Source organism: Leguminivora glycinivorella, chromosome 12, assembly GCF_023078275.1.
Source record: "Leguminivora glycinivorella isolate SPB_JAAS2020 chromosome 12, LegGlyc_1.1, whole genome shotgun sequence".
In the NCBI taxonomy this organism is placed as follows: Eukaryota; Metazoa; Arthropoda; class Insecta; order Lepidoptera; family Tortricidae; genus Leguminivora; species Leguminivora glycinivorella.
This window is the reverse complement of record NC_062982.1, coordinates 2,214,887-2,241,346: the sequence shown is the minus strand read 5'-3', so window position 1 is coordinate 2,241,346 and position 26,460 is coordinate 2,214,887. Positions and strand designations below refer to the sequence as shown.

Below are 26,460 nucleotides of genomic sequence, written 5' to 3'. Positions count from 1 at the left end.
GCGTATAGTCCGACGGTTCCTCTCTCTGCAGCCCTAACCACCGGCAGCTTGTGCCCTGCCCCGCTGCTGGCGGCACCCTAGGTTAGGTTTTTTATAATGTGTTTATATATTTTGTATTGTTTTGTAAGTGGTTTTGTATTTTACTTTTATAATCCATACTCCATACTAATATTATAAATGCGAAAGTAACTCTGTCTGTCTGTCTGTTACGCTTTCCCGCTTAAACCACGCAACCGATTTTGATGAAATTTGGAACAGACAATCTTTAGACCCTGAGACAGAACATAGGCTACTTTTTATTTCGAAAAAAAGGGATGAAGGGGTTGAAAAAGAGGTTGAAAGTTTGTATGGGATTTCTTAATTTTAAAAGATAAAACCATGAAACTTTATATTTTAGCACTTGATAAGAAATCATTAAACATCTTGATAAGGTCGAACGCGATTAATTAACATTATTTTTACCTTTTTTCTTTTTTTTTGTGTGTCGTGCGGTGGGAAATAAACATTAACTAAAAGCGGGTAGATTATATTTATTTGTCTACCCCGAACATTTATATAAATTAATATCGGGTAGTTTTGTGTTGTTTACATCTCCGGTGACATTTTGCTGGGACGTGAGTCTTCCGCGACCACGGCCAGTGCAACCTGGCTGAAACGTTGGGAAAAAAGGTAAAAATAATGTTAATTAATCGCGTTCGACCTGTATGTGACTTTAAATATGTGTACAAAGCGCGAGAACTTAAAGTGTTATCTTGATAAGGGATAGGGATAGCGATAGCGATAGGGATAGCGATAGGGATAGCGATAGGGATAGCGATAGCGATATCGATAGCGATAGCGATAGCGATAGCGATAGCGATAGCGATAGCGATAGCGATAGGGATAGAGATAGGGATACGGATACGGATACGGATACGGATACGGATAATATGGGTATCGTTAGAGGGATACGGATAATCGGTCGGCGGTCTCTTACAATAAATGTGCTCTAAGACGATCGTTGTTTGCTTGCTTGAAGATTACGTTTGCGATAAGTATAAGCAAAATGTAAAAAATTGTAAGGGATAATAGAAAAAAGTACTTTTTACCCACCGATCATAGTGTCGAAATACGGGCTATGTGGGATGTTTATAAAGATTTCCCCAGCGTATATAGAATTACCTACGCTGTGGTCGATGTGTAATATTTCTACAATCATTGCAAGCAAAAGTATTATGTGCAATCGAAATAATCGCAGATAAATATACCTACAGAGAAACCTACGGATCCAAATGAAAATCTTAATGAATACTTTTATTACGCGGGCGAAGCCGCGGGTAAAAGCTAGTCATATTATAAAATAGCCTAGCCTGAGATTTAAAATGAATAAAGAGAATTATAAAGTACCTAAATATATATTTAGAAAGTTAACGCTCGTTTTGAATGGCACTTCTCCACTCAACTAGACTAGACCAAATATTCATGGAACAGTCACCAGCATATATGACTATGAACGGCCGTGCAAAAATATCTAATTTTCTATAGGGGACCATAAGTATATGACATATTCCCGGCGTAAATTTGTGATGCTCCGTGACCGGCAAAAACATCGTCTCTCTTTCTAGCGTCTCGCGAGCGTAGCGTCGGGCCAACTGTATGGAAAAAGACGCCGCGTAGGCGCGGCTTAGCCATACAGTTGGCCCGACGCTACGATTGCTAGACGGCAGATGTGGGGAGTGTCCTTATCCGCAGAAATATCTGATCGGGTAGCTTAAAAATATTTGATTCCTTATAAATAAAAATCTAAATTACACTCTCACTCGCATAAATATCTATCCATTGTTAAAGCAAATATATATCTTACGGGCTAGAAATCATTAATATGTAATTAAAGTGCCATAACAAACCCTACCTTAGTTGCCTTAGAGCGGTAAATTGTATGAGGTGATTTGACATCAGACTCACGAAACACGTGCAGTATTGTCAGTGCATATGTCTGTCTCATCTGTTGTTAAACTATGACAAGTAAACTTATTACAAATCTGATATCAGAAGCCTTTTTACAAGCTTTTATTCAACTTGCCTTGTTAGTATATCTTAGTTTGGGCCAAAACGTAGAAGCTAAATTTGACCCGCTTTCCAATTTGCGATTGAGCTGAAATTTTGCACACTTATGTAAATCACGTGACAATGCAATATTCTGGTATCATGGAGGTGATCTGATGATGGAGCAGAAAGGTGGTCAGAGGAACTCTGTTATGAAACGTCGTATCCCCATTGAGTAAGGGGTATTTAGAAACATCTCGGAGAGCAATAGATGATTTTTGAAAGAAAGGTACAGTCGGCTAAGGTAAAGCCTGTGCCAAAAATGATTTTTTTGCAAAAAAACTTATTATAAATTGGGAGGTGAATTTTTATATTATCTCTACATATCATTAGGAAGAAAAACCGGCCAAGAGCGCATCGGACCACGGTCAGTGTAGGGCTCCGTTCCGTAGTTTCCGACATTTTACATATTGACAATTTAATAAATACCGTAATTTGGGGTGAATAGGGTTCCCGGGGTATATAATGCTATTATATTTAAATAATATATTTTATGATTTATGTAAATAATATATTTACAGACATGAAAATGTCTTGATTTAAACTAACACGATCTTCACTCATATTATTAAATTAAAACGGGACTTAATCGCGTAAAATCGTCGGGTTAAATATAAAACGTAAGTTTTACGCGATTAAGTCCCGTTTTAATTTAATAATATGAAAATGTCTGTCAAAGTAGGCATTCAAATTTATTGGATTTTTTACTCATTTTAACTTCATTTTTGTGTGAAATTTTGCTAAGAATTTGTTCATTATCCTTTTGAATGTATTTCTAAAGTTTATGTTTAACAGAAAATCATAAGACATATTTTCATTTTTATAATGGTTTTCCTGAAGAAAGCGATGCAACTGTGTTGGGGAACTTTTACGGGATGAACAAATATCCGCGGCCTGAGGGGTGAATAGGATCAATAATGGGGGGAAACGGGTCGCAAAGGGGGTGAATAGGTTTACGAAGGGGGTGATAAGGGTCGGAAGAGGGGTGAATTGGGATGTGTAGTCAATGGTTGTCAAATTGTATAAAAGATATATAACTTACCTAAAGTGATGTTTTTATGAATGACCTCTCTGTATATGGACGCAATTTATACGTCAATGTATTGCTTCGTAGTTAGACTAGATACAATAAATTAACATTTAGAAATGTTAATCACACTTCTGTCAACCACAAGTCAACGTTTCTACTTAAGTCCACAAAAATCACCCATGGTTGCTATAATATAAACGGATTACTTTAAAATAAAAATCATAAGTATGAAACTATACATCTAGGGAAGAAATAAAATTATTTTATTGAATAATTTTTGATTTGTTATTTTCAAGTTTATATAAATTCTCAATTCGCTCAAAGGTTGGAAGAGATCCCTTATAGGTATAAGTTCGCCTTTGTACACCATAACTACATATACTGTATTTTTATGTCCTAACTTGTCTTATGTACAATAAAGTGTTCACATACATACAAACATAAATTGAAATAGATATCATACACGAAAGAAAAAACGACAAGGCCCACTGGTGGCCGAGCCGGGAATCGAACCCGGGTCTTCAGCTTACGCAGCTAACGTCATTACCACTAGGCCACCCGCCCGCCGTGTGGTACCCGACGAAATTTCTCTAGTGTATGTTATCTCTGATAGGCACATTTTGACCACCTCGTATATGAATCTTTAAGGCCCTTTTGCACCAACCACTTAACTCAGGGTTAGTGGGCTGTCAACTGTCAAATTCCATGTAAAATGGTGGGTTAACCCTCAGGTTAACCCTCCATATTCGTTGGTGCAAGTGGCACTTAGAGGATTAGGGTATAGCGAGAGAGATGGCGGGTTCGATTCCCGGCTCAGCCACCAGGAGGCCTTGTCGTTCTTACTTTCGTGCGTGATATCTATTTCAATGCATAAGTATGAAAACGGTTATGACTTTATTTTCAAGTAAGTAATTTTTGCTGATAAACTTTTTTTCGGCATTCAATTTTGTAAGGTATGCTCCCAGCCGAAGATCAGCGCTGATGAAGAGGCACCAAAGAAAACACGTCCGTTCCATACAAGATTTATTAGCAGAGAGCGAAAATATAACCTACCCACAATCAATCGGCGCCTAATTACTAAACTACCCACATTTGTCACAAAATTATTTCAAAAATACTTAAGTCATTATCAGTTTGCCGTTAATATTTGTGGGATATTAAATTGGACCAGGAGTGATATTTAAAAAAAACTATACATTTATAACCTTTTGAATTTTGGAATTCGGTTAAAAAATCCGGCCAAATGAGAATCTATTTTCGCACAATTGTAAAACTAAATTATCTTTACTAGTTACCTCCAAAATACTAAATGAAATGACATCTATTGCGACTTAAGTAGTTTGCATAAATTAGTAACCCAATTCACCTAGAGATGGCGCTGTACTTTGGGCTACTTAGTACATCGTTTTCTGAAGATTTTGGATTCATGGGGTCGGAACGGGTATGAACTAACTTAATTTGTGGTGAATAGGGCCAAAACCGACTTTTGAACGTCGATAGCAGTTTTTTTATATGTGCCATGCTAATTTTTTACACAAAAAATCTTCCAGCGGTGTGAACTTCGGGTTGTCTTTGAAAATATGTCGTTTTATTTAGTAATTTTCGCTCACCCTAACGTTGGGGTGAATAGGGTCGGGAAGGGGGTGAATAGAGAAAAGTGCTAGGGTTGATTTTTTTGGATTACGAACAAAACCTGACCTGTCACGAGCATATTATATTTATTTTATCAAAAAATAAGGAACTAATATGTTATGAGTAGTCGGTAATGTATTAATAAAATAAATTTATCGAAATCTAGACATATGATAACCCTAAACCAACCTTTATAGTTATATGGTGCTCTGACGCAGTGAACAAGTAAGTATGGTCGTGGGCAGTGCGGATAACGTGTCAAAATATAAGCATAGTTTGTTGCTATTTTTCATGTTTAAATAACTTCTTAACTAACGTAGTGGGTATTAAAGTAAAAGGTTCTCAGTGAATATTAGCTTGCCAGACATGTGTTTAGCTATACCATTGTATTGAGTGTTGTATCATAAAGTCAAACTAGGCATTTATTACTAATTATTTACTATGTGGGGTGTCTTTGATCACTTGCATGGGGTAACATTGACCATAATGACACATAGTTGATTATTGTCTGATTATGTCACGGTACTTGTTGAGACTGATAATTTGATCTCTTCTTGTGATAAATATTGAAACAATTGCAAATAAAGGTGGTTTTTCGAAGATGGTAATTTTTATTTTTAATCAAAGTAACCCCAAAATAGCGTTAAAGAGTTGTAATATTTGACTCTGCGAACCGTTTTTTATCTTTTCTTGAGATAAAATACTTTTGTAAGGGATTACATTCGATTACCATTAAAAAAATACATAGGGTATCAAAGTAACCCCAATGTCAGTTTAAGTTTGATAACATCGTTTTTTTTGCGTACATTATTTTGTTACCTTTCTAGATTTTTAGCAGGAAAAGACTAAAAAAGTTGATGGTCCCATTTTTTCTTTCTTTGTTACGTTACATTGACCAATTATGGAATTTATACTTCTCTAACTTCTACATTTAATGGGTAAAAACACCCATTAAATGTAGAAGCTAGAGAAGTTTAAATTCCCAAATTGGTCAATGTAACCCCAGTTTACGGCAGACACCGTGAACCTTTTCTAATAATTCTCTTTTTATTTGAAAGAAAAATCGTTACGATACTAAAATATGCAATCTGAGATAAAAATGCTTTTCATATAGTTACAAACTTAGTTCAGAATTTTTTTCTGTAAAACTTTTATAAATTGTTCTACCTATCAAGTTCAAAATAATTTTCCTAGAAAGTCTTAATAAAGTTCTGCTTTTGAGATTTTTTCATATTTGAGAAAACAGCCCTTATTGCCTGAAATACGGCGACATTGATATTTGCTTTTTCGTATTTTGATGGTATTTTGACTGCACTGTTGTATTTTTTGCCATGCTAATTTGAACCTTATCTCTGAGCGATGTTTTTTAATTTTCAGTCACGTCACAGATGTTTATGACATAACATCTAGGTATTTAGCCATTTAAAAGAAACTACAAGTGGCTTTACAGACGTGGCGACTGCAACTGGTACAGGGCCTAAGCCATAATTTAAAATTATATTGTGATTTTTATATGTATTTGTGTTTTATTTAATGCTAAGTATGAGTTTCAACATTTTCAACTCAAGAAACTGAAATTAAGAGAAGAGACTAGGAAATTGGGTAAGATCAAGAGTCTGATGCAGATAGCGATGGCGGTATTGGATATGATAAGATATGCGTCGATATTCCCTGTCTTCCTTTGGGTCTCTGACTTGACTGCTGCTAGCTGTACTCTATTCATTAGGTTTTTATTTTATACACACGCTTTATTTTTGTATAAACTAAATGATAAAAAAACCTAACGACCAAAAAGAATAAAGAAAATATCTGATAGTCTTTAATACAACCCGCATATACGTAATGCACAGCTCAGGCCTCTGAAGACCTGCAGGGCAATCATGGTCGCGCGATAAATGATAAAACATCGGGCCGTCCCTATCGCACTTACAAATAAAGCGATAGGGCTGATGTTTTATCATTTAGCACGCGACCATAATTGTTTGCCTGGAGGTATCGGCCTTCACACACGTCTTTGAAAAATGTTTGCGGGGATAGGCGGGCTGACGATTTTTAATCTAAGTATAGAAAAGTAACGCAAAATGAAGTGCAAAGTAATTTGAAATACACCTAGGTAAACAATCAACTGAGTAAGGAACGTTATCTACATATTTAGGTAAATTAAAGTCACATGAGACATGGACAGAGAAGGAAAGCTAGATGACGCGTATTTTTTCTCTGTCTTCTTGTATGCTACCTTTTTTACAGTTTTAATTTCTCAAAGGAGGTCAGTAGTTGACTACAAACTCAAAATAACACTCTTGAAAAAAATTAAGGGTCACTGACCTTTCACAGTAAATTGAGGTAGTGTGAGTGAAGGGTGTTTGTGTGTGTAATGGGGTAATTTGACAGATTCTGAAAATTCTCCCTACTCTACCCCCTCTTAATACTTTTTATAGGTACTTGAATTTAGCGATTACCTATAAATAATTCTTATAATCACGCTTATACCCAAGGATCACTATATTACGCAGATTAAGCTCTTGTAAGAAATGACTATTGTTCTACTTTTTTTTTATATATACCCTTCCATATTATAGTTTTGTAGATCTGCCTGTCCGTCAATTTACGGCTTATAAATAAAGAAAGGTCCGCTAGCATTGTATCCCAATCCGCACATAGACTATTGTAAAACATGGAAAAAATGGACCAGTTATATTTGCCCCCCAGTCGAGATTTGCCCCGCTGTACCTTAGTTAATTTTTAACCCCCGACGCAAAAACGACGGGGTGTTATAAGTTTGTCTGTCTGTGTGTGTGTCTGTCTGTGGCATCGTAGCTCCCGAACGGATGAACCGATTTAGATTTAGTTTTTTTTTCTGAAAGCTGATTTAGTCGGGAGTGTTCTTAGTCATATTTCATGAAAATCGGTCCACTATGTCGCGGTCGGGGGTTTTTTCAAAATTTTAATTTTTTAAGTTTAGGTTAGTTACTTAACGTCTTACATTTCTTTTTACACTCACCAGTCATCCCAACAATATTCCCGAGCCTCTGAAGCGACTTGACAATCGATAGCTTGTGTTTGGGAGTAACTCGATAGAAAACGCTGACAGAGTCGATGACTCGGTCCAGTTCGTCATCAGACATTGTGTCCAACTGGTCACCAGAGAGAGACTGGGAGTGTAACACGTCGAGGCCGACCATTTGAGCTGGAAACAAACAAGCTTTTGTTAGGATGAGCGATTAGTGAATCACTAGATGTCGCTGTAACGAGCGTGAAAAATCCTACATCGCGCTATTAAGATTTTTCCGCTAAACATGACCTCCGCTTGGTGCAGGATAAAACTAATCCACAAGAGAATTTCATATATAATAGGGTATTTTAGTTGCAGCAGAAATGGGCCGTTTTATACAAAGTTGTCCACCCCACTTTGTTGGATTTAGTAGAGCGGCGAGAGGGTCTCGGAAAAAGTTGATGTGACTGGAGGAGAGTATACTGCTGACAAGTGGTATCGTTGTGATCGGTAGACTTTACTGAGTACGAAATAATGACTTGTCGCATTCTCAGACTGTGGGGGGGTTAACTATGACGTCACAAAGATCGCGGTCCCGGGTTTCAATTTTTTGCCAATTTGTCTAGAAGGGCAATGAAAACGGCCACTTAGCTAAAAAATATGTTATATAAATCATTTAACTACATTATTAAGCTATCTGTTGCTTTTTGAATTTCTACGATCGGATAATAAATGAGCAAACTACAACCACATACCTGTAGGCGGGGAGTACCGCTTTACACGCGTTCCCATACATTCGGCGTCTACCAAATTACACCTCGCGCAAAATTCGTTTCAAGCAGATATACCTCTAATCTTATTCATCGTAACCTATCAATATTGATATCATTTGAAAGCACAATTAAAGTACTTTAAAAAACAATGTCAATCATTTTTTTTTAATCAATAATCGCCAGTCTGTGGTGGTTACAAAGGAAAAAAGTGGGTATGCAATTTGACTGGTTTCCTAGGTTTGATACCCTAGACGAGTTTAAAAGGGGAGGTAAAGGTGACATATGGGTTGTTCTCTGGCCTAAAAGCTACAGAGAAGGTCAGGGGAGAAAAAACTAGGGTTTAAGTTTAGTTTTAGTTATTTTTCCTTTATTTGTTGATTTTATTGTGTTTAATTTTTTTGTAATTTTATCAAGGATACACGTTGGTTTCTTTTGCTAAAAGTTGCCTTTTTTATGAGAAATGTTATGAATTTTATGGCTTTTTCCGATAGAGACTAAAATTAACTTTCAAATAAGGCCACATAGTCATACTTTTACTTATATAATATTAAGGGTATGACTATGTATCAGTAGGCCACATAGTCATACTTTTACTTATATAATATTAAGGGTATGACTATGTATCAGTATGACTATGTGGCCTTATTTGAAAGTTAATTTTAGTCTCTATCGGAAAATGCCATGAAATTCATAACATTTCTCATAAAAAAGGGAATTTTCAGCAAAAGAAACCAATGTGTATCCTTGATAAAATTACAAAAAAATTAAACACAATAAAATCAACAAATAAAAGAAAAAATAACTTAAAACTAAACTTAAACCCTAGTTTTTTTCTCCCTGACCCTCTGTATAGCTTTTAGGCCAGAGAACAACCCATATGTCACCTTTACCTCCCCTTTTAAACTCGTCTAGGGTATCAAACCTAGGAAACCAGTCAAATTGCATAACCACTTTTTTCCTTTGTAACCACCGCAGACTGGCGATTATTGATTTTAAGAAAATGATTGACATAGTTTCTTAAAGTACTTTAATTGTACTTTCAAAAGATACCAATATTGATAGGTTACGATGAATAAGATTAGAGGTATATCTGCTTGAAACGAATTTTGCGCGAGGTGTAATTTGGTAGACGCCGAATGTATGGGAACGCGTGTCAAGCGGTACTCCCCGCCTACAGGTATGTGGTTGTAGTTTGCTTATTTATTATCCGATCGTAGAAATTTAAAAAGCAACAGACAGCTTAATAATGTAGTTAAATGATTTATATAACATATTTTTTAGCTAAGTGGCCGTTTTCATTGCCTTTTTAGGTCACAAAAATCAAAAAAGAGAGTAAAAAAAAAAGTATTTTTTGCATTATTATTAATTAAAAAATAACTAACAAAACTATACTTTTCACATATAATAAATCTTAATCAGCATGTTATACGCTTTCAATCGACACCTCATTTTTCAAAATTGGATAAGGGGTTCTAGACAAATTGGCAAAAAATTGAAACCCGGGACAGCGAACTTTGTGACGTCATAGTTAACCCCCCCACAGTCTGAGAATGCGACAAGTCATTATTTCGTACTCAGTAAAGTCTACCGATCACAACGATACCTCTTGTCAGCAGTATACTCTCCAGTCACATCAACTTCAAAACTAGACGACTTTTTTCAATTCCGCCGCCTTACTAATTTAGAAATTTATATGTGGGTTCCACTCAGAATCGCGGGCTCTTTCAATCCTAATAGGAGAAGAAAGTGACCCAAGGTCTTTTTCCCATTCCGTTACCATTTTTCATACATTTTGTATGGCAGCACAGTATAATAAAGAGTACTATCGTACAGTATGGCCAGTCTCGCTCCCCACTGAAAGTGCCGCCCACCCCCTCTCGGTTACCTCACAGTTACCGCCTGACAAAAACGCGAACATTCGACCTGTCATATCTCACTCATACAAGCATGGTACGCGTTCACTTACACGAACTTAGAATGTGTGCTAGGAACGCGCCTCTTTCATATATTTGATCGCCAGTGTCCGAGATGTGATCGTGGTAACGGAATGGAAGGTATGGAAATCTTGGGACATTTTTTTTTCTCCTAAATGGATCGAAAAATCTCGCGATTCTGAGTATGAATTGCGTAAAAAATACCCATGTTACAAAAAAAAACTTTGAAAAAAAAAATGAGGCTAGTAAGAGAGAGAGACACTGATTTAAACTTTCACGATTATTACACATAATTATTTTTAAAATCGGGACTTAATCGCGTATGACTACATATAGTCTTCTCCGAGACCACGGGGACAACGCCGTCCCTGAAACGTTGGAGGTCAGTGTAATATGTAGTCATACGCGTGGGTGCGAGCTTATTCCACCGTAGAAGCACGGCCGGTCTCCATCCTTAGTAGATATTCCACGAATTCGCACGAAGCGCTTTGCTTCTTCTTTTCTTATGCGCACTGCCAAGGAGTGGAATTCCTTGCCGGCGGCTATATTTCCGAGCTCATATAACCCGGCAACCTTCAAATCAAGAGTGAACAGGCATCTTCTGGGCGAGCTCACTCCATCGTAGGCCACGTCTTTGCCTTTGGCTAGTCTGTGGCCAAGAGTAAGCCCATTTATATAAAAAAAATTCCCAATTTTAAAAATAATTAAGAGAGAGAGTTGCTAAGATTTACGTACCAACAGCTAGAGCAGTAGGTCTGGCATCTCCCGTCAACATCTTGACATCGACAGCAGCCCTACGTAGAGTCGCGATGGCGTCACACACAGTTGGCCGTGGCGGGTCACACACACCGCATACGCCGGTGTATGTGAGAGCGTCGAGAGAGGCACCGCGCGCTAGGGCGATTATTCTAAGACCTGTAAAAAAGTTTTAATTTTAACATTGATATTAATTTACAAAATATTTATACCTCTTAGAGGCCACAGACACTGTTAAATAACCTTTGGAAAATCCCCCGACCGCGACATAGTGGACCGATTTTCATGAAACATGGCTAAGAACACTCCCGACTAACTCAGATTTCAGACAAAAAAAAACTAAATCTAAATCGGTTCATCCGTTCGGGAGCTACGATGCCACAGACAGACACACACACAGACAGACAAACAAACAGACAGACAAACAAACAAACAAACAGACAGACAGACAGACAGACAGACAGACAGACAGACAGACAGACGGACAGACAGACACGTCAAACACCCCGTCGTTTTTGCGTCGGGGGTTAAAAATATTGATATAGTACATTACGATATAAGTGCGTAAAAAAGGAAGTTCGAAACGGGTGGCGATAAATTAAAACACGACCGAATGGATTGTTAGAAACTAGTAAAAATAACGAAACAACTCCTTAACTTACCCATTCTGCCAATATTGTAAGCCTCTGTCATGAAATCATTTTGCTTTTCTTTGGTGACCGGGGAATAGTTGCCCGCACTGTCGATATACTGTGTGCAGAGTGGTAAAATCTTCTCTATAGCTCCCTTGACGAACACTTCTTCTTTCAGCTTACCATCGTTGAATTTTGGGGCGCATTTCACTACCATCATCTTCGTTTCTGAACTGTAACAATGTAAATATTTTTATTACAAACTTTTATTCAACTTGCCTTAGCGCTGGTGGCCTAGCGGTAAGAGCGTCCGACTTTCAATCCGGAGTTCATGGGTTCGAACCCCGGCTCGTACCAATGAGTTTTTCGGAACTTATGTGCGAAGTGTCATTTGATATTTGCCAGTCGCTTTTCGGTGAAGGAAAACATCGTGAGGAAACCGGACTAATTCCAATAAGGTTCTAGTTACCCTTCGGGTTGGAAGGTCAGATGGCAGTCGCTTTCGTAAAACTAGTGCCTACGCCAAATCTTGGGATTAGTTGTCAAAGCGGACCCCAGGCTCCCATGAGCCGTGGCAAATGCCGGGGTAACGCAAGGAGGATGATGATGATTCAACTTGCCTTGAACTTGTAGAAGCTAAATTTGACCCACTTCCCGGTTTCCGATTGAGCTGAAATTTTGCACATATTATGTAAATCACGTGACAATGCAATATTATAGTATCATGGAGCTGATCTGATGATGGAGCAGAAAGGTGGTCAAAGGAACTCTGTCATGAAACGTCGTATCCCATGGAGAAATGGGTTTTAGAAACATCTCGGAGAGTAGTACATGGCTGTTGAAAGAAAGGTACAGTCGGCGATAAAAGCTTATGCAAAAAATGTTTTTTTTTTCAAAAATTAAAGGAAAATATGGAAAATTTTACGCTTCGTGCATTGCGCTTAACCAATTGAGCTACGGAAGCCGCGTCGGACCTCGCAAATCATCAAATGTGGATACAATAAATTATTGACAAATTTATAAAGTCGAAAAATATGCAGAAAAATTCAATATTTTCTATAAATGTGTAAAAGTGAACACTTAGATGAATATAGGTACATACTACATTACAGATCCAGTGCGAAAAGATTTTATTTCGTATTTTTACGGAAACGTACGAACGTGTCATGCTATTTCAGTCAGTCTCAGTACAAGAAGACTGACTGTGTGAACTAGCATGATAAATACCATATAGGATCGAGTATTATAGAGTTACTGTCAAAGTAAAATATGTAATCACAATGCATAGACTGCCATCTCTCGACACAAGCTTAAAACTTTTAAACCTCAGTTTTGACAATTTGGAACATATTCTTAGCTTGATATGTGTTAAAATGTCAAATATTAATATTAGCGCCATCTAGCCGAGTGTTCTCCAAAGTTGTAACGCCATCTAGGCCACCGTACCTTTTTCTCTAGGGCTTTGAGGTACGTTTTTTCTTAGACATTATCCGTCTGTACGGAGTTATATATCGTCACTACTTTTAAAAAAAACTTGTATCTTCGTCTGTCAATGAAAAAATTGTAGTAAGTATGTATGGAATGCATATAGACTTACTGCGTTTTAACTTTGAGGAGCAGCGTGAGATACGAGATTTTTTCAAAGTAGTGACGATATGTCTTTGAACTTATTTAATAAATGAAAATGACGTATTCGAAACACAAACGTCATGCAAAAAATTGTCTTAGTCTCTATTGAGACTATATTGAGACTATTAAGGAATATGTCTTGAAACAGATGTAAAACCACAGATAATACTTGAAGCACCGTACTAGGATATACTAAAAGAACATACCGTTAGTCAGTTTCTGCTAAGAACAGCGACATCTACCGGCAAACTTAGGCAATATGCGTTTTAGTACACAATATTATTGTTTCTGGCCATTTTTTTTTCACGCCATAGTAAAGGTTATTTGGTATAGAATGTTGTCTATAATTTCGCCCTTGGTACCAGCATGCCTCAGATAATGACTATCAAATATATGAAAGAGGCGCGTACCTACGCACACAGTCTAAGTTCGTGCAAGTCACCTTGCTTGTATACTCTGTCAAACAAGTCTGTCAGTAAACTAAGAAAACTATAGGTATCCTTAGGGTTGTAAAAAAACGGTTTTTTTTCTGGCTTGAAAAAAAAACATGAAAAAAAACCGTGAAAAAAAAACAGTTTTTTTTCTGGAGTATGTTTTTTTTCTAAAGTACGAAATCTCAAAATTTGCAATATAGTTAATACTTTTATACGGTTTTTTTAGACTTAATGTTAACTATTAAACGAATTTAATCAAATAACTTTAATTTCTGGTCTTATAAAAGTAACATTTACGAAATCTGTAGTTTGTAGTTATCACTATTTACTGTTGGCAACACCACCGCCTCTCCACGCTACACGCCGCATCGGGGATTCCCCAATAAACGTTTGTATACTGAATTAAAATGTACGTTATTGTTATTGAAACACGTTACAACTCACAAAAACCGTTATTGTCGTATTATTTGTTCATCTGAAAAAAAACCATATTTAGAAAAAAAAACCAAGGTGCTCGGTTTTTTTTCATGTTTTTTTTCATAATTCTGAAAAAAAAACATTTGGTTTTTTTTCTATTTACAACCCTAGGTATCCTTTTCTCCAGCACCCTAAAGAAAAGGATGCATACAGTTTTCTTTGTTCTTATTTACTGACAGACTTGGTTGACAGAGTATATGAGTGAGATGAGGCAGGCCGACTGGGCGCGTTGTTGACGCGCTCACTGCGGGAGCGGGAGCACAATAGCACTCAAGTGTGGGAACAAATCTAATTATTTTTAACAAATATTTTGATTTGTGTTTTTAAGTAGTCACACTACTATACATCGCGTTTTTTTGACATGGAATATACATTATTTATTATGGGACCAATGCTGAAATATACAATAGTACATTACGATACATTAAATAATTTGAAATTAGAAAAAAGTTCCGGAAAAAGTGTTAGCCAACGTGGGGGAGGGCAGCACCATCGTCGAAACCAAGCCATCTGGCAGCGGGCTTGAAGCGGTGGCGAGTGCCTCGAATGCACATACTTGTAGCGCGTATTACTGCGACATTAATTCTCGCTCGAAGCCAGCCTAGGATGGTACTCAAGGAGCGATTCCAGCGTTCAGATATGGTTTCTGCCATATGTTTAATGAAGGAAGACATTTGCGGAGCAAAGACACCGTCGACCGATGTTACGAGTGGGGTGAAAGTTGCATGTCGTAATTCACAGGCATTATTATATTTTCTATGTTTTTCATCTTCGGCTCATTTAAGGATGGAAGATACGGGTCTTGAGATATAAGAAGGAGCGTCGGTGTCAACAACACGGATGTCAAATAACGCCTCCCTCTGAGCATCCCATACCCCACGGCAAGAAAGGTCTGCACGTAGGCCGCAGTCGTTTTCAGCTATTATTGGTTCTTTTGTTACATTGCCCCAAGCGTATTGGCAGAGTTCGCAGAATAGATCCCTTATCTCGTTATGACGCCGTGTGATAAGGCCGCCGGTTTTACAACAGAGTGCATGATCGATGTTGAAATGGTTGTTACCACAACCGTCGCACGTCTGTGGCATAGCGTTTGGTGATCTATGGTAATGTATTGAAAGTGCATCTCTGAACTCCAATGGGGATAGGTCGAAATGATCCTTCTTTGTGGGAATAACTGAAAATCGCGTTTTTTTTTGTTTTCCGTTAAATTCGACACGTAGCTAGGTTCATTAATAGGAAGTTAGGATTAGTTAGGAACCACCCTGTATAGCAGTTAAATTCGCAAAAAAATTTTTTCGTCATAATAAATGAATTTATTAGTGTGAGAGACCCTTAAGAATAACATTCAAGTTCGTGTCAAGTGATTGACGGCACATGTCAAAACAAATAACATTAGAAATTGGTAAAGGCTGTCACACAAGTGTTCAGTAATTATCTTTATTTTTTTAATAACTCGATAACCATAGGAGTTAAGACCCTAGTTTCTTAGAGAAGCTAATTTGTATTTGATCTAAAGAACCTTCCCTTAAAGTTAACGGAATTGAACAAAAGCAGGGTGTGAATAAATTAAAAATCGAAATAAGATGTCATATTATATTAAATAAAAAATGACGGACACCACCAGTGGGGAAGGCCGGATTCGAACCGGCGTCTTTAGCAATCCGGGCTAACGCCATGAACCCCTAGGCCACCCCGTCACAGCGGAACCCGGCTAAATTTATTTTCTACATGCCATCATTGTAAGACTAGGCGTCTTTGACCAACTCTAAAGGCCGCTGTACACATGTGGCCACCAAGGGCTGGAGCAACCGTTGGCCCCATGTGTACAGCGGCCATAAGGGCAAGCAGTTGGTGCTTGCACCTATACGAAACCTTTACAGGTCTACGATATACCTCGAGAGACTGGTGCTGCCATCTATACGCAACTGTAGGAACAAATCAAATTATTTTGTCAAAAAAAACAATAACTATTAATATTAGCGTCATTTTTTCTTTAATATATGACATCTTATTTCATTTTTACAATAGTACTCTTTATTATACTGTGCTACTAGCGCCATCTATCATAACAACCTCTAAACTTAAACCTAGTATACTGTTCTCTGACCTCTGACGTCATCCATCCCGTTTTTCATGGCGATGGCGAGTAAAACGCCCTCTATCGTCTATCTATATACTTTCAAATATCGCCAGTATGATCACCAACGCCATCTATCGTCTATATAAATCAGTACCTGAATGGTATCTCATGAAGCCTGGTGTACTGTTCTCTGATGTCATCCATCCCGTTTTTCATGGCGGCGGCGAGTAAAGCGCCCTCTGTGGGCTGCCCGTATAGAGTTTCGTCGCGAATCACGGCGTTGTTGCATAGGACGCCAACCTGGAATGAAAATATTTCAATTTAATTTTATAGTTATGGAATACAGTGTGTTTTTATTAATCGACCAAGAAACAATATAATTTGAGAAAACCAATGAAGTTTTAATTTCAATTTGTCTTTTCTCCAATATGCTAGGAAAGATTTACTTAACCGTAACGAAAATCAACAGGAAGTTCTTTATGGTCATAATCAAACCTACAGTCGGTTCACTATTGTCTCGCAGACACTGCTAGTTATTGGCAGAAGTCACGTTTGGCAGAAACACGTTACGCAAAATATGCTTTGGCATTAATCATTTCGCAGATTTTTATAATACCGAACCGTTTGTTGTCATAATGTTGATGAACATAAAATAGTCTTCTAGTCGAATAGTACTATCGCAGATAATATTTGTGCATAATATTTAGGCGGCATAAACTTGTAATTTGCTATTTCATAGCGAGTCGGATGTGTTAGGGATGCAAGATACCTAACACTCCTCCTCGCTTCGCTCGTCGCCGTACCTAACGGTGGCTCTGGGTCAGTATTTTCTTTTTGATGGCGTGTTGGTGTTTCGTTTTGATAGCATACTAATGCTATACAATTATTATGGTTCATAAAATTATGCCACACCAAAGTAATGTTCTGTTAAACAATATTCTGCCAAATGTGTCGTATGCGTGGTAGTAATAATGCCAACTAATTTTTCTGCAAAATTACCATTCGATCGAAAGTGTTTCTGCGAAACATGTTATGCGAAGTGTGTTTCTGGCCAAAATTATTCTGCCAGATGAGGGTAATATCCGACCAATCGCACGCGTGAACTCATCAACCAATCACATTACAGTTCCACAAAGACGCACGAACGCCACAAACCTTGTCTATCCGGCCAATCGCACGCGTGAACTCATCAACCAATCACATTACAGTTCCACAAAGACGCACGAACGCCACAAACCTAGTCTATCCGGCCAATCGCACGCGTGAACTCATCAACCAATCACATTACAGTTCCACAAAGACGCACGAACGCCACAAACCTTGTCTATCCGGCCAATCGCACGCGTGAACTCATCAACCAATCACATTACAGTTCCACAAAGACGCACGAACGCCACGAACCTAGTCTATCCGGCCAATCGCACGCGTGAACTCATCAACCAATCACATTACAGTTCCACAAAGACGCACGAACGCCACAAACCTTGTCTATCCGGCCAATCGCACGCGTGAACTCATCAACCAATCACATTACAGTTCCACAAAGACGCACGAACGCCACAAACCTTGTCTATCCGGCCAATTGCGCGCGTGAACTCATCAACCAATCACATTACAGTTCCACAAAGACGCACGAACGCCACAAACCTTGTCTATCCGGCCAATCGCACGCGTGAACTCATCAACCAATCACATTACAGTTCCACAAAGACGCACGAACGCCACGAACCTAGTCTATCCGACCAATCGCGCGCGTGAACTCATCAACCAATCACATTACAGTTCCACAAAGACGCACGAACGCCACAAACCTTGTCTATCCGGCCAATCGCACGCGTGAACTCATCAACCAATCACATTACAGTTCCACAAAGACGCACGAACGCCACAAACCTTGTCTATCCGGCCAATCGCACGCGTGAACTCATCAACCAATCACATTACAGTTCCACAAAGACGCACGAACGCCACGAACCTAGTCTATCCGACCAATCGCGCGCGTGAACTCATCAACCAATCACATTACAGTTCCACAAAGACGCACGAACGCCACGAACTTAGTCTATCCGGCCAATCGCGCGCGTGAAGTCATCAGCCAATCGCGTTGCAGCGTTCCAAAATGGCGCATCAAAGAACGTGAATTCGAAAAATTGTTTAAGCATTGGTTTCACCTCGAGCATGGCCCGCAGCGCTGCGTTAGCGACGTCGGTGTCGCGGCCCTTGTACGCGCGCAGCTGGATGTCGCCGCGCGCGTTGTACCCGGCGCCGCGCACCTCCGCGATGTGCCCGCCAGATGTCGACATGCAGGTCACTGTCATCTCGTTCTTCGTCAGGGTCCCTGGAAATCACATGAGAGAAATCACGCCTCTTTCGTATATTTGATAGTGTCCGAGGTATGTCGGGGGTAGGCTTGGGACTTTTGGATGCTCGCTATGGTTCTGTTCTGGCCATTATGTTAAAAAAAATTTTTCGAAGTCAAAGTCAAAGCCTGGAAATAAAATATCTAACAACAATATCTCTATCCAATTTAACAACAAGCTATATTAACCACACTTTTTTTTGATGGGATACACTTTTAATATGGTTAGCAATAAATACTTTTTTTCCGGCTTTGAAATGAACATCACATAAATTTAATAGTAAAATATACTACACTTTTCTTCATCATATTTTAATTCCTAATACGGCTCTAGCCAGGATTTAATTTCGCAAGTCGTAAAATTATTCATTTTAAAATTTTGTTACAAATTACGTAAACGATATTTCATCTGAACTGACAACTTATTACTCAAGTGTTTTTATTTTCATTTGAAATAGATGTGTGTAGTCAGTCAAAAAAAACACAAGTATCAAAGAGGATCACAGATGTCATATATATACCATAGATCAAGCAAACGTATCTACTTAGCGTGTCAAATGAACCCAGTGAAATCCACTGAGTTGTCCGTCTTTACTCGCAGCTTTCGGGCGTCAATTTTTGTAAGTTGAAGTCAACCAAAACATAAAAAATGCCTCGTTACGTGATATTCAATTGCAACAACACAAAAATTATGAACAATCAAGAGCCTGAGACATATTTAAAATTACAGGCAAGAATAAACTTCAGTACAAAATTTGACACGCTCGGCCCCTATACAAATATATGAATTTGTTTCTTAATCTAAATTAAGTTCTGTGAAGAGGATGCATAGTAAAGTAAATCGTAGGTACGTATATAGTATATATTATGCATATCGCGTCAACTGTGAACTTCGACACGTATGTGTAATAGATTTGTGATAAAATTAATTGCATATTGTTATAGGTATACGTATCATGACATCTAACATGTTTTATTTTCAGGCTTTAACTTTGACTTCGAAAAATTTTTTTTAACATAATGGCGACTCTGCGGATGCCAGAACCATAGCGATCATCCAAAAGTCCCAAGCCTAGTCGGGGTTTAAAAAGTAATGTTGAATACGAACCAGTCTTATCACTGCAGATAACATTGACGCAGCCAAGTGTCTCGACGGTAGGTAGTTTCTTCACAATCGCGTTGCGTTTCGCCATGCGCATTACGCCCAACGCAAGTGTCACGGTCACCACGATTGGTAGCCCTGAAATATGGAAGATGAGTCTTTTAGAATTGCCTATTGAAAGTACATAAAGCTTATACAAAGAAAGTTTTTTTCCAATGATACAAAAGGAGTACAGATACCACCGCTGGATACCAGAGTATCCATGGACTTTTGTACTGAAAATGGCTGGATACTAGAGTATCCATGGACTTTTGTACAGAAAATCCCTTAAACATTAAGTTTTTGAGTCAAAAACTCACCCTCAGGAATTGCAGCAACTGCCAAACTGACACTGATAGTAAACATCTCCTGGAGAGCCTTTCCCTGCAGCCAGCCAGCTACCATGATGAAACCAATGATACAGAAGGAATACAGAGACAGCTGGGCCCCCAGGGTGTCCATGGACTTCTGCAGGGGGGTTTTTGGGGCCTCTTCTGCTTGCATCATGCGGAAAATGTCGCCGAATTCGGAGCGTTCGCCTGTGCTCACCACTATGCCCTGAAAATGATAAAAAAATCTTGAATACGAGAAATAGCAACGAGATACGTTAACATTCTTCAAATTTTCAGTAAACTATATAAATCTTTTACTATTGCAGTCGCAGCATTATTTTATTCAGTAGTAGTCATTAGTGCTTGCTCGGTTTTTTTTAGTAAAGTGCAATATATCTAAAGCCCTTATGAAGCCAAAACTTAAGCCTAATTCTCCCAACCAGCAGCCTTATTCGGTAGAATATTCTTGACCGAGGGTTCCGTCTCTACAGTAAAGGAACTTTCGTCTATTTATCTTTTCATGGTGTTTTATAATCTTTGCTTTCCTATTCTTAAAATAAAAAGAGTCGCCAAACCTATAAAAAATAAGTGGCTTACAAAGGGAATAAAAGTCAGCTGTTTAAACAAAAGAAAATTATACAGGATAGCATCTCGGACGACGCACAAGAACGGGTTTTTAAATCACTATAAAAATTATATCAAAATTTAAAAAAAGTGTCTCTATAAAGCACGACAGATTACAAATAGTCGATTCATTAATAAATTTAATAACAAATGTAAAGCATCCTGGCTAATTATAAAAGACAATTGTAAAGCAGTGCCAATGGATCAAGAGATATAAATAAATAAATAAATATTACAGGACATTCTTACACAGATTGACTGAGGCCCACGGTAAGCTCAAGAAGGCTTGTGTTGTGGGTACTCAGACAACGATATATATAATATACAAATACTTATATACATAGAAAACATCCATGACTCAGGAACAAATATCTGTGCTCATCACACAAATAAATGCCCTTACCGAGATTCGAACCCGGGACCGCGGCGCAGCAGGCAGGGTCACTACCGACTGCGCCAGACCGGTCGTCAAAAATAGTGATCGGTTCTGACGCTTTTAATGATCCTCAAGATATAGCTGACAAAATGAATGACTACTTCATAAATATCACACATCAATCACAACAGCGAGTAAGTCGTCAGGCCAACAATATACCCCAAATCGAACACAGTATGTTTCTTACACCAGTAAATAATTTAGACATTATAAAAGTTATACAAAATTTACGTAATACAAACTCTACAGGTTACGACGACATATGCACTAAAGTCCTTAAATTATGTGCTACAAGTATTTCAACACCTTTATGTCACATCATAAATCTCTCATTTACACAGGGTATTTTTCCAAAAAGACTCAAATACTCAGTGGTAAAACCATTACATAAAAAGGGGAACAAACACGACGTTACCAATTATAGACCTATCACTCTAATACCGGTTTTCTCGAAAATATTCGACAAGGTACCTAATGCATAACAAAATATGTAGCTTTTTATTAAAATATCAGATATAAAAAAATGAGCAATATGGGTTTCGGAAAAACAGTTCTACTACTAAGGCATGCTTTCAATTAGTGAAATCTGTAATAGAAAACTTGGACAGTAATGTTCCTGTAGTCGCAATACTGTTAGATATGACTAAAGCATTTGATTTCGTAAATCATAAAATACTTTTAAATAAATTATGGAAATATGGCATAAGAGGAATTGCTCATGAATGGCTTAATAGTTATCTTAGTAACCGCCAGCAGTGTATGGAAACTACGAGAATAATTGGTAACAATAAAACAACTTTTAGGTCATGTTATAGAAAAAAGTCGACAGGAGTACCGCAAGGAAGTATACTAGGTCCACTGTTGTTTCTGCTTTACATTAACGACCTACCCAATGCTACAAAACAGGAGTGTATCTTATTCGCCGACGATACTACCTTACTCGTAAAATGTAACGACACTATGACCTTTAATGATGATATAAACGACGCAATAAGAGACATAATAATATGGCTAGAAATCAATGACCTTAACATTAATTTAAACAAAACCAAAGTGATACAATTTTTAACATGCAAAAGTAAGAAAATGAATTTGAAGGTAACCTATAATGACACTATAATTGAAGAAGTAGAGGCAGCTAAATTCTTAGGTATAACATTGGACAGTTTCTGTAATTGGAAAGCTCATATAGATGACCTGCGTATACGGCTGGATCGCTTTGTATATGTTCTAAATCGCGTGCGAAATGTAGTTTCGGAGGAAGCAGCTCTTACCGCATACCATGGTTATGTGGCATCCATATTGCGATACGGGCTCATACTATGGGGTAACTCAGTAGACGCAGATATTATATTTAAATTACAAAAAAATGTATCCGAACTCTATGCGGAGCAGAATTTTTAGCGCCTTGTAAGTCTTTGTTTCAATCCAAACGTATACTGCCTCTTCCGTCACTTTATATTTTTGAAATGTGTGTTTTTCTATAGCAAAACAATCCGTAGAGTATTACTAACCTTAGCGTTTCCACAGCGCACAAGCGTCCCCATAAACGCTATATTATCCTTATTAACCCTCCCAGCAGCAGCCTTATTCGGCAATATATTCTTAACCACCGGTCCGTCTCCCTAGTAAAGGAACTTTCATCTATAGCCAAATACGTAGAGTATTACTAACCTTGGCATTTCCACAGCGCACCAGCGTCCCCATAAACGCTATATTATCCTTATTGACCCTCCCAGCAGCAGCCTTATTCGGCAATATATTCTTAACCGCTGGCTCCGTCTCCCCCGTAAAGGAACTTTCATCTATAGCCAAGTCCGTGGAGTCGAATAGACGTAAGTCGGCTGGGACTCGATCGCCGACGTTCAGATGCACTATGTCGCCGGGAACAAGGTTTCGGGCGAGGAAATGTTCGATGCTGCCTTCACGGAGGCTGTAAGGAGAATTATATGAAGTTTAATAAAAAGTTGAAGGTTGTCTAATCTGGGCCGAGATTTTGGAGGCATACTTGTGAATCGAATTTTATTGCATATTAGCACTCAAGAGTTTAAATTGAAAGTCACAAGTAGAAAGAACGATATTATGTTCTTAATGATAGAGATACTTTAGTACGAGCGCTTGATAGGTAAACGAGGGTGCGGTATGTTGACGACGGGAGGACTTACGGAAGTAATTTGTTCCGTCTATTGTCCTTTGAGTCGTCGGCACAGAAAAGGAGTGTACAAGTTTTTAATGGGTCGGCAACGCGCATGTGACTACCCTCGAGTTGCAGGTATCCATAGGTTACGGTGACCGCTTTCCACCAGGCGGACCGTATGCTTGTTTGCCACTGACGTCACAGTATAAAACCAGTAATAACTCTTCTAACAAATGTTGCGCCGCGCGGCTTGTCCTTGAGTAGCGCGCACGCAGCGCAGCGAGGTGCAGCGAGTACATGCGGAACCGAGGATGCCGGTCGCGTCAGTACGAATCGTGTCGGAGATTGACTATTGAGTCGTCCTTATACTGTGCTAACGTGGTATTCAAAAAAATAAAATTACCAGTTACAAGTAGGCGGGACGAGTTTATTAAGTTCTTCCAGCGACTTCTCGGAGCGATATTCTTGGACGAAGGCGACGGTGACCACTATCATGATGGCGACTGTGATGGAAATCGCGTCGTCGTACTGACGCATGATGATGCTTACTACGGCGGAACCTGTGAACAATGAAAAGAGCGTTATTATAATCCATACTAATATTATAAATGGGAAAGTGTGTGTGTCTGTTTGTCCGTCTTTCACGGCAAAACGGAGCGACGAATTGAAGAATTAAGTGGAGATAGTTGAAGGGATGGAGAGTGACATAGACTACTATTTGTCTCTTCCTAACCCCCCACCTCCCTCAATTGGCAAAAGGGAAAAAGCTAGTTAGTAATGCTATATAAATCCAAAAGTAACTGCTTTGATTGTTACCTCTCTAAGCTAAAGCACATGTGTTTGAGGTGAAATTTGGTATCAAGATAATTCGAATCGTAAAGGAAGAAAATAAATATAATTCAGGTTTTCATAAATCATCGTCACGCAGAAGTTAGTAAGAAATTATTTACATGAATGAACTTTATGCCAATTTTTTTCTGCCAGACTTTTCTCCACAGAGTACCCAATGCGTTTTCTATATAAACATGACGAGGCTTTGAAGGTAAGGCTTTTCAGGTACCCGCTTTACGACCACATCAGACATGTCGCACTTTATTCAGAAAAAAAGTAATGGTCGGGTGTAAAAAAGTATCAATCTATCAATATTTATTGCACCATGGTAAATATACAAAAGATGTTACAATTAGGTAGTACTGGTAGTACATGCAGTCTCTCATGGACCCTATAAGGGTATATAGCAAACATTTCCTTAAGCTAAGTTTAATCAATTATTAAATGATGTTACTCTAGGTACTGATTAAGTAGGCCACGTCTTTGCCTTTGGCTAGTCTGTGGTCAAGAGTAAGGCCCTCCGCTCACGAGGCTACTCTCAAGCGACTTTCGTCTCATACGCGTATGATACGCGTCGCTCGTGAGTAGCCTGCATACAAATTAACGTCGCTCCGCACACGACGAGACGCGTCTACGACCCGTATGCTACCAGTCGCACGCGACTGTCATTACATTAACCTACTACAAACTGTGAAGGGGTGAGTGATAAATAACGTCACGATTCAAAATTCATCGTGTTTCATCATCTTGTACGCACGAATGTTGCACTGCAAATGATAAAAATCGTCTCAGTTGCGTAGCACTGTGTGCGGAAACGAGTAGCATACCAGTATGCAACCATGAATTGCATTGCAATCGCGTCGCTTGAGAGTAGCCTCGTGAGCGGAGGGCCTAAGCCCATTTATAATAATAATAATTAAAAAAAAACCTTGTAAACTGTTCTCATTTCGCGACCTAAAAACCGTGTCTATAAAGCACTCCTAAAAATGAATACTGCAGTATACACGGTATTTGGTCATAACTTCTCATTTCACACATCACGGCTATGAGCTACCCCTTTTTGTGCTCCCATACTATACTACACACTGTTTTATATACAAATATGTACGTAAACAAGGGAACATTTCACCGAGCGCTCTACAAAAGACAAATACACCCCAGAGCAACCGAAACGGGTGATTCTGTAGTATTCCTTCCACAGACAAGGACCTGTTTCACTTGCTCTCGTGTACGTCGAGGCAACTGAAAGCAAACATAGCTTTATATTAGTCGCTCGTTTTCCTGTACCGTAACACATGTGCGAAACATACCGTGAAATTATTTTCGGGAGGCAAATGAATGTGTGTGTCTTGAACATTTTTGGGATTTTCATGGCGTATGTGGCTTTCCATGGGAATAGGACTATTCTGTGATAGAAATCCACAAATTTATATTTACTTCAAAACGTTGATTCTGGAAAAAAATATTCCATTTCATATACTGTCAGCTGCCAAAGTGCATGGAGAAATTATGAATGAATTCATTGATAAATTCACCATGCGCTTTTGCAGCTGATAGTACCTATGGCCAGATTTCATCGTGTACGATTTCACGTAGTCTTTATAAAAAATAAAAAAAAAATAAAAACATTTATTTCAGACTCAGGGTCCATAGATGGTTAGTAGAACATTACAACTCTAAAGAACTAATATTAGTGTTAGTAAGACATTTATTTACCTAATGCTAAGACATAAAAAACTAAAACAATAGATGTCTTTTGAAATAAACACATAGCTACATGTACAACAATTTTCAGATTCACTGAGCGTAAACTACAATATGCGTCATAATATGCCATTGCATGTAGGTATATGTTGAATTGAATGTAGAAATGACGCGTGAAGACTCAATGACGGCGTGGTATCATCATGACCATGATATGTGTTGACAGGCATAAACATGAAGCGGTACAAGTTATTGGAAGTTATTGTTATTGGACGAATATGATATTCTGTAGTTACGGATCCCCTTTTCGCACGTGTATCTCCCGATACGATAGTCGCTCCCGTGTATACATCCTAACGTGGGTCACTATCAAATTGACCTTATCGCTAAAAGACTATAATATATAGCTGACACGTCTGGATTGTGTTATGTCTTTGTGGCT

General features: G+C 38.4%; 1 protein-coding gene across 1 annotated transcript in view; it reads right to left on the bottom strand.

Annotated features, from left to right (window-relative positions):
- The window catches only part of LOC125231617 (calcium-transporting ATPase type 2C member 1), a 96,736-nt gene that overhangs the window by 19,056 nt on the left and 51,220 nt on the right, over positions 1 to 26,460 (bottom strand). Inside the window, 9 exon segments of the mRNA XM_048137082.1 lie at positions 7,749 to 7,934; positions 11,182 to 11,361; positions 11,865 to 12,067; positions 16,609 to 16,754; positions 18,626 to 18,792; positions 19,922 to 20,053; positions 20,275 to 20,512; positions 23,021 to 23,279; positions 23,887 to 24,043. Of these exon segments, the coding sequence (XP_047993039.1) occupies positions 7,749 to 7,934; positions 11,182 to 11,361; positions 11,865 to 12,067; positions 16,609 to 16,754; positions 18,626 to 18,792; positions 19,922 to 20,053; positions 20,275 to 20,512; positions 23,021 to 23,279; positions 23,887 to 24,043 (1,668 nt within the window).